Raw genomic sequence first — 13,331 nt, 5'->3', positions numbered from 1 at the left:
CAGACATCCATGACCTCCGGGCTTGGCTATCGCAGCTCGTGTCTATGACTAAAGCTGCATGGCCCAAGGAATGCCATGGTCCACGACTGGCAACACGGGTCACTATGAACAGCCGCCCTCTCTGCACGGTTCACTGCAGAGCCAGAGTCCACCTCAGAGCCCCTGCCCCACTAGTCAAAACTCTCCAGGGGATTGGCTTTAGCTACTTGAGATAATCTTCCTCTATGACAGACACCTTGAACTGGAGTCTGTAAGCAATGGGGGAAACTGAGTGCAGAGATCATAGCACCAGACGCATACAGCTTATTGCCTTTCGTACCAGTCTGAGCCGCAAACAAGCAGTCCGTACACTAATCAAGCAATTCCTCCGATAGGCTGGGAAAGAAGAAGGATTATTGTTATTTATCTTCAAACAGGCAAAGGCACTCAATTACTGTGATGAGCATCAAAGAAATGACGACAGTTAGATTTGCCTTAAGAATCATCCATTTAAAAGGTGCGAGACACCAGCACTGTTTACCTTGTTGTAATCTCCAACTGTTTTACCGCCCTCTTCTTATATGAAATATACCCAGCAGGGAAGGACTGCATGTTATTTCTCCACTTCCCCCCTTTTCACATTAGGATGCGCAAGCAGCAGTAGCAGCTTGCAAATTATAAGTTCTTGCTCCACCACGCAATAAGGCAACGAGTTCTAGTGAGAACCTGCGATTAACAATGGGCACTTATGGGTTATATCTGATCTGAGCCACTCCATAAGTATAATCTTCAAATTAACTCTTCACGCCAAGTTCGGGCAGCAAACACAAAATCCTATTTGATGTGGGTTAAAGACTTGGTCAGTTCTTCTGCTGATTAGCTCCCTTATTTAAAACCATGGCTCAGCTGAACGAGATAAAATAAGTGGACCTTCTCAATGTAAGTGATGGAGACGTAAAAACTGCAGCCTGCTCTTTGGGAATCTGAGAACAGTGGTGCAGTGCCAGTTTCGTTTTGACAGCAGAGTGAAATCATTTACACAGTTGTTTTAGTGAGCTCAGGCAGTGCAGAGCTTCCTTGGGATTTGGAAACAGGAACATAAATCTCCCAAGATTCATTCCATCTTGATAGAGTGCCAGACACCTCCAGTCTAGTTGTCTGCCTGTACAGGTCAGACTTGGAAAGGAAAAAAAAAAAAGCCAAAGTAGGGGGTGTTGGCAGATCCAGCAAATGACAACATTGTCAACACTTTGACCTAATAAAAATACTTCAGCCTGAAAGTAAAATAATAAATTATAGATTTTAAGGAACTATTTGGCAGCAGGGTAGCAGCAGCACAACTCCCCGGTAATTATTTTTAATTCTACTTTATTACAGATTTTGTCTGAAGATAGTGGAGGGATGAAACATGTCGAATGGGCTGAAAGCAAGGTTAGTGTGCACTTCCTACAGGGGGTTATAAAAAAAGGGATACCTTTATTTAAATGACCAAAAGGGCTAACATCTGTATTTCTCTTCAGCAGGTGTATGTTAGATTGATACATTCCATAGGAAATTTAGCTTCTAAGTACCAGCAAATGCCTGAAAGTAGAAGAGAGACATGCAAACACCAACATATCCAGGCAACCCATAAACCATAACAAGGCATACCTCACTGATATATCAAATGTTCCCAACTGCTATGGGATAGGTATTCAATTATCTCCTCCAGACACCCTCTATTTTTCCTCCATAAACTTTTGTATGGAGGCTTTTTGAAGAAGCGTTCGCCAGAGACTCTAAGAGTCTCATTGCAGGCTGCTCCCTGTAGACCTGGTCTGCACCCCTGCGCTCAGCACCTGTTTATCACCACTGCTGGCATGCACCACACACAGTCACTGGTCAACCTAATATAGGACATGGCACCTGACCTTCGATACTATCACTGAGACTTAGGTAGATGACTTCAACAGTCCATTAGGAGAGGGTATACCTGGAGGCTACCTAATACAACATAAGGGAGGAGGCAGTACATAAAGTATTTGCACTCCAACCTGTGAAGCCAAGACCTGGTTTGAAATGGATCATCATCAACAGTAGCAGGGCATGCAAGAACCTTATTTGCTCAACCAGAGTACTCTGCAAAAAGTGAACTAGTCAATCCATAATGCCTTCACCTCTTCCAATCCCTGAGTACCTCCAGATGCAAAGAATCAATTTCCTACAGTACTGAAAAAAGGACAAAACATGCCATGTTCCAACCACACTCAAAGGCAGAGCAATAAGAAAATGCTCATAGGCTTCTGCCCTTTAACTTTATGCACTCACTGCTCAGGGATTCAGGCAATAAACACTGTTAAAAGCCTAAACTCAGTACCTGTCACTAGGAGATTAAGGCAGAGCAGAGTAGGCTCTGCTAACTTGGCAGAATTCGGCCCCATCTCACAAACTGAGGCCATAAAAATACTGAGACACCAGAGCCACTCATGTGAGTCAACCCCCTTTGCCTCCTGGCTGGTGAAAGCCAGTGAAGAACATATTGAGATCCAGGCTCTCTTTAAAAGGGCAAACTTTCAACCACCTTCAAGTGTCTTATCAATCTTTAATAGAGCACGACTCTTCGGTTACCCCACCACTATTGATCCACCTTCACACTGCCATTCACTGGTGCTATCGGAAAAGGTAGCGATAAATTAACGACCGCAACACCTGACCTCAGCCAACTCCTAGACTTCTCACAAGCAAGACCTAGTCGATGATATAGCGCAAAAAGCTTTGGCAGTAGTAGTGCATGGCCTTGGAGAGAGAAATATCCATGCTTAAATTGCTAGATCTCACTGCTGCTTTCCTACATAGACTTCAGAGCAGAGTATAGCACACACAGCTGGCTTTTTTGGTTCATCTCAAACATATCCCAATAATTGAATGGACAGTTGTGTTCCTTGCCCTATTGCTCTTGTGTGAAGGGCCACAAAGTTCAAACCTCGCTACATGACAGGCCTTTAGCTTAACAGATATTCCAATGTCAGCAATACACCCATGACGCTTAGCTGTACATTGCTTTAGCAGATGCCAGATCAGGTCCCAGTGCCAGAGAAGAAAAGCAGCTGGCTAAAAGCAAGCAGAAGAAAGGCGGAGATGATGAGGAAGAGAGGCTGACTAGGACATTGACCCCACTCTCCTACTGAAAGATGTCTGCCCTCACATCACAGTACAGTCTTGGGGTCTTTTAGCAAAGGCTGAGAGGGGATCTGGTTGCTCTCTATAAAATACCTCTCTGCTGTAAGCACCAGGGATGGAGAAGAGCTACTGAAGCTCAAGGACGATGTTGGTACAAAAACAAATGGGCATGAACTGGCCATGAATAAATTTAGGCTGGAAATCAGGAGGTGTTTGGAGTGAGGCTCTGGAACGGCCTCCCAATCAGAGCAGTGGGGGTGAGAAACCTACCTAGTTTTAAGATAGCATTTAATAAGTTTATGAAGGGGATAATATGACAGGGTCGCCTGAAATAGCAGAGGACTGGACTCAGTGACCCTGGAGAACCCTACCAGTGCTATCCCCTACACACACCCATCAGAAATACTACACACTGTTACAATGGTAAGGAATTCCTCCTCCTCTTGTCTATTAGCCTAGAGACTGCACTATTTCCTGCTGGACAGGGACCTATCCACTACAAGCTGCACATTTCTCATCTCCAGGATGATAGCAACACACTGTGCCTGAGGATGAAGGTACAGGTCTTGAAGAAGCTAACTGGTGTCATGTGCTGCAGACCATCTTTTAGGCAACAGAATAAAGAGTGAGAGACCAGAGCTCTGTGCTCTCTAAACAGCTCCCTATTTCATTCCAAATTCAATGCAAGGTTCTGATAGTTTCCAAGCAGTTTTTCCATGCCAGCTATGCTGCACAGGGTTGCTATGGATGACAAACACACACGTTTGGGGATTTTCAGCAGAGGATCTGTAACTGTGAACTCCTCATTCAGGTTAGCCTGACATCCTTTCAGGCATTGCACTTATTCACGACAGCCTCCCTCTACGGTGCAGCAGAGAAGAATGGGCAGGTGACCTCTCTTGGAAATAACTGCCAAAGCTCTCTCAGTAACAGGATTAATAGCAGCCAGATCACAGCAGAACAGAGCTTGCATCTTTGCAGACAATTTAGGCCACATGTCACGGTGATAGGCATATTAGAAACACACAAAGAAAGAGGTGCTGCAGGTCAAGCTTCAGATGCATTGAATAGAGCTGTGGAAGCTCTCCATACACAGCAACGGCTTGCATTATGTCTGGCGCTAGAGTAACTAGTTCTTCAATTCCATTCTCTCTCTCTTAGATACTTCTAGAGAGCCCATTACTGTGGTATCTGAGCACATCACAATCTTAGCTCGACCACCATAAAGTACAGAAGCACTATTACCATCCCTTTAAAAGTGGGAAACTGAGGTACGGAGAGGCCAAGTGGCTTGCCCACAATCACACAGCTGTCTTTGGTGAAGCAGGGTATTGAACCCATGTCTCGTGTCCCAAACAACTTCCCAACGACTGGATCAGCCCATGCACTGAGTTCTCTCCAGTTAAAGTATTATTGATTTGAGAAGAAATAAATACAAGGTAAGAAATAGAGTTTGAGGAACAAATGAACCATTTAATACACCTACTTTCCACTATCTGTTTATCTAACAAGGAGCAGAACATGTAAAGCAATGGATAAGTATTTCAGTAACATAGTTGTTAGAGAGAATAGTTCTAAAAACCTCCTGTTTGGTTCAAATCTCTTTGCAACTTTTTGAATGTTTCCCTTAACTAGTATCTTTCAAAGATGACCCCCTATCCAGAGTCTTTAAGAGGTAGATCAGAGTTGAGAGATTTTTGTGGCTCAGGAAAGGTTGACTTCTCTCTCCCCTGAGGTAATCTTGGATCAGTTAAAATTTTTTAACTTCAGACTCAAGACAGCATTTCTGAAATAAAAGAAAACTTAGTTCCACAAATTAGATGAAAAACCGGTGATGCTCAGATCTACGGGGCAGGTTATGTTTATGAAATAATACTGCCATCTAGTGGAAAGGAACTTAACAAGCACGTGTAATATTTTAATTCTTGACATACCATAGGAGAGCACAGGGGAGGCCTGATGGTTAAAATGTGAAGGGTTATTTCTTTAGGATTCCTCTGCAGGAAAGCCAGTGTTGCCTCATTCACAGCCGTGAAAGCAACCACTGCCATCCCATGGCTAGTTATATTAATTATTGGTGTCAATTATCATATAGATGTCAGTTTTGTGGTGGTAGTTTAATCCAGCTGAACGACCTGCTTCAGTAAGTCACCACTTTTGATGGAGATATACTTGGGAATAGTGTGGGAAAGGGAAACTGGGTCAGGTGAGAGAATATTCTCCTGTGCTTTTTTTATTAAACTTGTCACTATCTTGGTAACATGAGATGCATTAGACAAAAAACACAAGAGTCCATGAGAAGGGAAAAATGAAACCCATTCTGAGGTTACAAGAATAAGTTTCTTTTTTTTCTTTTCCTAAAATGCACTATGATAAACATACAATATCCTCTGGCAAGCTATAACCATTTCCAAACATGGCAATACTTTTCACAAACTATTTCAATTTTTTAAACAGAAAAAAACTTGAAGTCTAAGGTTAGAGAAAAATCTTCCTTTGTTCCTGAATACCGCTGGTTTATTTAATATTCAATCTTCTCAATCTCATCCATGTCATCTGGGTCCAATTGCTTAATCTTGATTTCTAAGAAAAAAATAAGACCAAGTAAAGAGTTACATTCCAAACTGCACTCAACTAGCACAGCCTCTGCTTCAGCAGAAGAGCAAAAACTGGGCAGAGCCACTCACAGTACTAGGGACACAGGAGCTGGTTGTATTTTTAAGACATTTTGGAGAGAATGGCAAATTTAGAAAGATCTTTAGGACTTGCAGGATATTTCACAGAAGTTATAACAATTTTATAGTGAGACAAACACAGCACAATATAGTTGGTAGTGTCTGTTAAATATTCTACGTTAGTTAATATTATAATTTAGATGTTGAAGTTCGCTATTTGTAATAATTCCTGTAGAATCCACTTAATAGTGCTCCTGAAACAATACAGCTGTCTAACTATAACAACTGCCACTGAACAGACTCTATGAAACGGCTGAATAATGGATAAGCGGCACAGATTCCACTTAAACGGCATGACTGCCAGCTGCAGCAGACTCGGTTGTTCATGGTTGTGAAGCTGGTGTTTGCTGTGTAGCAACCAGGTCACTTTAGGTGCTTCCTGGTTGCTATGGCTACTAACGAAGTCCCATGCCTTAATATGTGTTTGGGTTTTGCTCTGCTTATTTTAACTCAACTCATGCAATAAAATGGAGACCCGGTTAATGCGTTTTGCTAGGGCACTGATAACAGCTATAACTTGATTAGTCTAATTCTAATCACATCAGGGACGGTACCAGTCAGACATTCTTCTGTACTAGATTTACGCATGTGTATGTAAGTAACCAAGTCAATACAATGGATGCAAACATCAGTGTAATTATTGGAATTGCTGGCAGTCAAGGCAGAGTTGCCTGTGGAGATCATTCCTTTAGGATAGGGGCATGGCACGCCAGCAGAAGTGCATGAGGGAACTGTGCTGTGCTTGTGGACAGAGGACCTCAGTCTTTAGCGATGTCAGTCACCACCATCTACGGCACCACAGCACTGCTACAATAACTGGAATAAGTGACAGTGTAAGCTCAAGAGGCATACAGACCAATTCTGATATTTTTGGACAGCAATATCCAAGTGTTCAGTATAGTATTTCCAGTCAAAGTGCTTCAAGTGATAGTCAAATAAACTTTGAGAAGCACAATGTAAACAGAATTAAGGCAGCTGCCAACATGAGGCAACTATACAAGCATGATGCGCATTGGGAGCATCTCATAAATTAAAAACGGCAGATCGGGTTAGATTTATAGATCCGATCACAGCCCTTGTTATCTTACCTCACCTCCCCACTCTGATGGGATGTTGTGGAGATTAGGCAATGTTTGGAAACACTTCGAAAATAAAGAGTTCCACATGCTAAGCATTATTCTTGTTAAATAACTGACTGCTCTGTCAGTCTTAAAGCTACGCTCAGGTTTACAGCATTAAAGCTGCTAAAAAGAAGAAAAGTCAGATTGTCCTACAGTAATTCCATTCAGTTTTTAATACCACAAATCATCAGCAAGGCTCATTTTGTTCACTCCACACATGGCTAGACTTGGACACACATGCACTTCCTGTGAACAATGCCTTTTTGCAAGACAGGGATAATTTGGACCGTTTTCTTGCTTCCTGTCCCACAAAACCCATTTGACTGAAATAATCCAGAACCAGTATGAAAATGTCAAATAGATTAAATGAAAGCATTTCATGAAATTGCCCTTTGTCATCTCATGTGTTTGAACCTCAGTAGCAGCTGCTAGTCATTCACATTTAAAAGCTGTGCTAGACGAGCAGGTGAGCTAGGAAGCACGGTGTGCAAACATCCTAGTGGCTAGACAGGCAGAAGAGAGCTTCCCCCCTTAAAATCAAACAGTGTCTTCCCTTTAACATCCATAAGATTCATGTGTCAAAGCTGGAAGTGGCCTTTGTAGACTGTGGTTGAGATTCTGGGTGACCCAGGCTTGGGCTGGTTCTGCAGCATCTCAAGTGTTCAATCCAATTTTCTTTGTGAACACAGTGGCAGCACCTCAAGTTCCCCAAGCAGAGGATCCTCCCACCTAGCTAACTCTGGATATATTTTGCATATCTAGCTTGGATTTCCCCTGAGACTTTTGTTCCGATTCTTGCCTCATTTGAGTCCCTGGAATAAACTTCCCCCTTTCCCTTTAGAATAAGAACTCCATTATCTCCTCCCCCCTTCCAAACTGAACACACCTGGTTCCCTGAGGCATTCACAAGAACCCTCTAATGTTGCATTTGTTGCCTTTCCCTGATTTCTTTGCAGTTTATCAAACCCTTCTGATCTGAGGAGTCCAAAAAACTGAATGCAGAATTTTAGCTGGAGTATTACAAAGCAGAATACTGAATAGCAGATGGCATGGGATGGTGAAGCCCTGACCCTTCCAGCTCTTCAACGGAGTCTATTACTAATTCCACCTCCATCCACACTGCACCTCCAGTTCATCCTGCAGCCTCTCCCAGCTTGACTCAACCATTACTCTTTACAGAAGTAATCGCTCATGCTGGTAACATTCCACATGGGATCTGCTCTTTCTCCCCAATCCATCTTTACTCCGATCACTTCCTGAGTCGTCCTTACTTTGGCTTGGCATTCCTAGAGCCACACTAGCTCCCACCTTTCTTATTATAATTACCCCAAAGACATCTTCAGTGAAGAGCCTCTCTTCCACTTGGAAAGGCAGGCTGCACATGGCTGTAAATTTCCTCCCCCTTCCCACCCTCAGAAACACAGGACGACTCTCTGAGGTACCTTTTGATTCATTCCACTTCACCCCCCTAGCTCCTCAGTGCTTGGCTTGCTTTCTAACACTGGAGATGAGTAAACTAACCTGGAAAAGTGTCCCTTCTGTCCGGAGGGGAGAAGAGCTTTTTAAGTGAGGCATGTTTAGTCTCTGTTTCTGTTCTACACAATAAGTGTTCTCATTTATTATGGTATTACTCACACTCCTAGAATTATTCTAAGCAGTATGTAGTAACGCTATTGTAACAGGACAGTGGTGCTCAACCTGCAACCCGCTTGCAGCCCAATCAGCACATGGCTGCAGCCCATGTGACACCCCAAGGCCATACAGGTAGTGTATGTGTTGTGTGGATACGGCCCACATAAGACAGAGAGCTGCATGTATGGCCCACAATGGTAAATAGGTTGAGAACCACTGTAATGGGGCTAGCAGGACTACCTATTAAGGTTGCACAACACTTCCCATTAAAAGACCCTGTTTTCAGTTACCTGTAACTTCAGCAGCCTAGCCACTTGGGCTGAAGTTTTCCAAGCCAGATGTCCGCCTCAGGCTGACTTTTTATTTTGATTGTTTTTGAACTTTCAGCCAAAATGTTTCAGCTATTTACAAGAAAAGGCTAGGGAAAAATATTTGTTGCCCATGTTGAAATATTCTGGTGCCTTTACCTTTGAACAGCTTTAACTCCCCCATGCTCTGGACCAGGGATTCGAAATCTAAAAGGGGGTGGGCCTTTGTTAGGGGACATGCCTTTTGCCATCCCCATGAAAATCTACCCAAATCTGGCCAAGTTTTACATCTGTGAAAAATTAGTTTGAAGTCTCTGAGCATGTAAAATTTTAGCAACTAAATTCCCCAAAGAGTCTGTCCACACAGGGCATGGTACAGCCTGAGGCTGAACAGGATTTTTCCTGCGGTTGCAGCTCTGGGCTGGGCACATAACAGGACAACACCTTCCTGAGATCTCAATGACCCCTGCTGCTGGGCCCACGCAGTATAGAGGAGGAAGCTGCTGGATTCCGATGCAGAGGGGACAAGAGCCAGATCTGTAAGGGGGGAAGTAGATTGGGATGAGGACAAGAAGAATGGGAACCAGTGGGGAGGACACAGATCTGATGAGAAGCCAACGTGCAAGAGCAGAACTGAGACTGTCTGGGCAAAGAGACTTGGACAGGGAGCTTGGGATCAGGGGAGACAGCCTGGACAAAGTTTAGGGAGAGTGATCGGCCTGTGCAACCTTATTTCAGCCCCCTTGCATGAATGCAGTATGATACAGTCTTTAGTTACATGGTCACTTGCCCTTCTTCCACAAGGCCCCTGCCTCATTCAGTGTACAAGAGGGACCTGCTCTGGGAATGGATCTGGGTTGTGTACTGAAGGAGACTTGTCTCTGGGACTCCAGCTTCATCTGTTGAAGTATGTAGAGTTTGATGCAGTCGGACTGCAGGAAGAGAAAGGATGGTCTCATGGAAGACGAATGCTGCTCTAAAGAATTGGACTCTACCTCGGTTCAGTTCCTATGCAACACTGGACAAGTCACTTAAATCAAACTTTTCACAGGTGATCACTAACTATGGTGGTATTTACACAGCAAAAAACCCTGCAGCAGTAAGTCTCTGAGCCCAGATCAACTGATTCAGGCTCATGGGTTCCATGTTGAACATGAAGTGCTACATAATGCTAAAGAACAAACTCTGAAAACTCATGTCCTAGGCATCTCAAATTGGACACCCTAAATTAATGGATACTTTTGACCATAATCTCTTTGTGCCTCAGTTCTCCCATTCATCTTGCAGGGCAGTTGTGAAAGAAATTAACAATTGTGCAGCATGCAGGTGTTATAGTGAGAAGCACCACTGAAAAGCCCATGAGGAAATTAATAATTCCATCTTCAGAGCAAGGCTCGTGTAGTGTGCAGTAAGTACAGCTAAGGACCACACAACTGAACCCTGAGAAAACACTGAACAGCTGCTCATTAAAGGAGTATCACCCGACCCATAGAGTGAATGAAGAAGGGGTCCGTGGTAAAAACGTACATAATTCACATGCCCAAGGGGCAGAGTTAAGGTTGCACAGGCAACCCTCATTTTGGCATTTCTTCATTTTTGAGTGCTTGACTTTGCACACTCAAGAAGGTACTTTCAACACAGTTTTGTGTGAGAGATACTAGACACAGTTCAATGCAGCATCCGTGATTTGTACTTTGCTACTGTGGCCAACTTCCGCATGCTGTACCCATGCAGTGCAGGGTTGCTGGGGAACCTGTACTCACTGAAGTGCTCTTCGATGCTGTGTATCAGGGGCAAGTTGTGTCTTTCCACCATGTTGAAGGCTAGGCCCCTTTTCCCAAAACGACCTGTTCGCCCTATGCGGTGTAGGTAGGTCTCAAAGTCTGGGTACTGCAACTGGTTTGTTGGGAGGTTGAAATTCACAACAATAGTGACCTGTTTCACATCAATACCTAGGAAAGATGAGAGAGAAAAAAATCACTGATGGGCACCTGCCAGTGAAGCTGAAATAGGCCATTAAAATCCATTAACAATAGGACCAATGTGTCCCGTTTCAGTTCTGCCCAACAGTCTAACTCAGTGCTTCCTGCCCACCAGGAACCGAGACGAATACCTATTACTGTTGGCTTGGGACACTCAGCTGGGTGGGGGCTAACCAATTAAATATGCTCACTTCAGAAGTGTACTGAAAATCCTAAGGATGTTATCTTGAGAAACCGGGTGAAGAGAAGTGGTAACCCTCAGAGTGTGGTTAGAACTTTCTGTATTTGAGAAAATATGAGTCCTCAGATTACGTCTACATTAACCCTTGTCTAAAATTTCCCACTGTTGCTACCACTGGTTCAACTTTGCTGTTGATAGCTAACTGCTTCCAGTGACTACCAGCTTTTTAACCAGTGTTTGCTAACCCCATTCTGAGCAGTCTAAACAAGCTAGTGACGAGCCAAAATCATCTTGTTCATACTAGAGTTTCCACCATTACTACCACCAGGCAGGTGAACCAGAAATAGCTACAATGGGAAATTTTTCGGGGGGAAAGGGTAGAGAAGGATTTGAAAGAAAAAAAAAAACAAACTACTAGCCAATACTCATGTATGTTTGGGGACCAGGAGAACAATTTAACGAACTGGTATTCAAGGAAACCTGATTTTCTTATTAATAAGTGGACATCACACAATGGAAGTAACCTGCTTGGTCTGGACTGGAAGGTGATGTGACACAAAGCGCCTCTTGAGGCTTTTCCACTTCACCTATCAGAGCCAATACAGACTGCACATTCAAGGATACCCTTATGGAAAGAGAGACTCTGCTGCACATGTGACTGGGATACACTGAGCTGTTGAAGCAGTCTTCCTGGTTGCTGTGGGACCAGATAATATTTCCATATTCTGCCCTTAGGGCCAGTCTAGTGATGCTTTCTTTGTGACTCCATAATTAAAGTTGTAGGACCATTCCCATTATAAGCCCCATATTGCATCTGCCCACTCTGCAACTTTTATTAAAACTGTCTCAGATTTTTTTTTAAAGTTTGAGTTAATCTGACATTTTGGGGATATGAAACAAACAAGTGAGCTTTTTATTTTTCAATTAATCTAACTTTAAAGATGTATATTTCACAAATCACTTAATCTAGAAACAGCAAGTTTGGGGTATTTCTTAGGATTTGTCCTCAGTGTTCAAAGAAGTTTTTTCATTCCCCTAATGAGGTTAATAATTTGAGTTGTATCTGAAAATTAACACCTCTGGGAGCTGTGCAAAATCTCAATGGAACTACAAAACTTCACTTGCTTCAAGGATCTTTGAAACTTGGCTGATGAATTTGGCAAAATGTGTAAGTCCCAGGAGGGCGGAAACTATTCAGGCATAGGAAAATCCATACAATTATTAATGCAGCAAACTAGGCAGTGAAGTTTATACGTTTAGAGTCTCTTCAGGGAAACAGTTATACCCCATAAAGACTAGATGAGTATTTGAACTTTATAAAAACAAGCATCGATGTGTATTTTAGATATATTACAATTGTCTAGTTCATCAAAATTGAGAACCACCACAGAAATCTCAAATGAAAAGTAAGATAGCTAAGTAGCTAAGGTCGGAAACATATTCCTTAAACAAAGAAAACCTCAGTTGAATACTGTAGTTTTAAAGTCTGGATGATCAGGATAGACAGAGCTAGAGTTCCATAGCAATTAGTTCTGTCTGCCACTCATGTACCCAACCTCTCTATGTGCCTCTGATTTCCATGCACTACATATTTTACTTCTACATTCCTTAACATGAACGACTTACTCTCATTATATCACCCCATTATATTAGTCTAAATACTAATGAGCATACAACTCTCTACATGGGGTCATCTAACAACCAGAGCAGCTACATCTTGCTCTCTTGCCTTCCACACCTAGGTTTGTCCATCCCAGAATTTAATCTTCCTTGTTAAAACCATATGTATCTTACTTCTTTCCAATTCTTTGGTCACATCCCTTCATAAACACGCCTCAAATTCTACATTCCTACTCTGATAATTTGTTTACGAAGGTTCAGGTCACTTTTCCTCACTGTAAACTACAGTACAGGCACTGTACTTCCTGCAGGATTTGGTATAGCAACATCATAACCATAACTGGTACTCTTAATGGCTGGAATCTCCTTCCCAGTATAATTTAGAACCACACGTTGATTAGCACTTTGCCTTTGTTCTGCCATGAAAGTTCAGAGGGTGGTTTCCTGCTGCCTTCTCTCTAGTTTGTGGCTGCCATTGGTTAACTCCCTGATTTAACCTCTTCTACCTTTCGATGCCATTTTGTTCATCAGGGTCCCAGTGTAAGACAGATATATGTGGAGTCTTGGAACTGCAATGGAATAGTAGTGGCCATTTCACGATAATACATGAATGC

At 42.9% G+C, this 13,331-nt stretch overlaps 1 protein-coding gene across 3 annotated transcripts in view; it reads right to left on the bottom strand.

Annotated features, from left to right (window-relative positions):
• Positions 1-4,590: 4,590 nt before the first annotated feature.
• Positions 4,591-13,331, bottom strand: part of DDX25 (DEAD-box helicase 25) — a 31,823-nt gene continuing 23,082 nt past the window's right edge. For 2 of the 3 annotated variants that reach the window (XM_067563364.1, XM_067563355.1), the window contains exons 11-12: positions 10,698-10,886; positions 4,591-5,721 (exon numbers count right to left, since the gene is read on the bottom strand). In XM_067563364.1, the coding sequence (XP_067419465.1) occupies positions 5,660-5,721; positions 10,698-10,886 (251 nt within the window). In that variant the 3' untranslated portion in view covers positions 4,591-5,659. The remainder of the gene's footprint in view (positions 5,722-10,697; positions 10,887-13,331) is intronic. The other variant, XM_067563373.1, reaches the window with a different exon arrangement.

The sequence above is a fragment of the Emydura macquarii genome, unplaced genomic scaffold (assembly GCF_026122565.2).
Source record: "Emydura macquarii macquarii isolate MOO-44397 ecotype Brisbane River unplaced genomic scaffold, CSIRO-AGI_Emac_v2 contig_312, whole genome shotgun sequence".
NCBI classification, from domain to species: domain Eukaryota; kingdom Metazoa; phylum Chordata; order Testudines; family Chelidae; genus Emydura; species Emydura macquarii.
The sequence above is the reverse complement of the archived record's forward strand: the minus strand, read 5'-3'. Positions and strand labels throughout refer to the sequence as shown.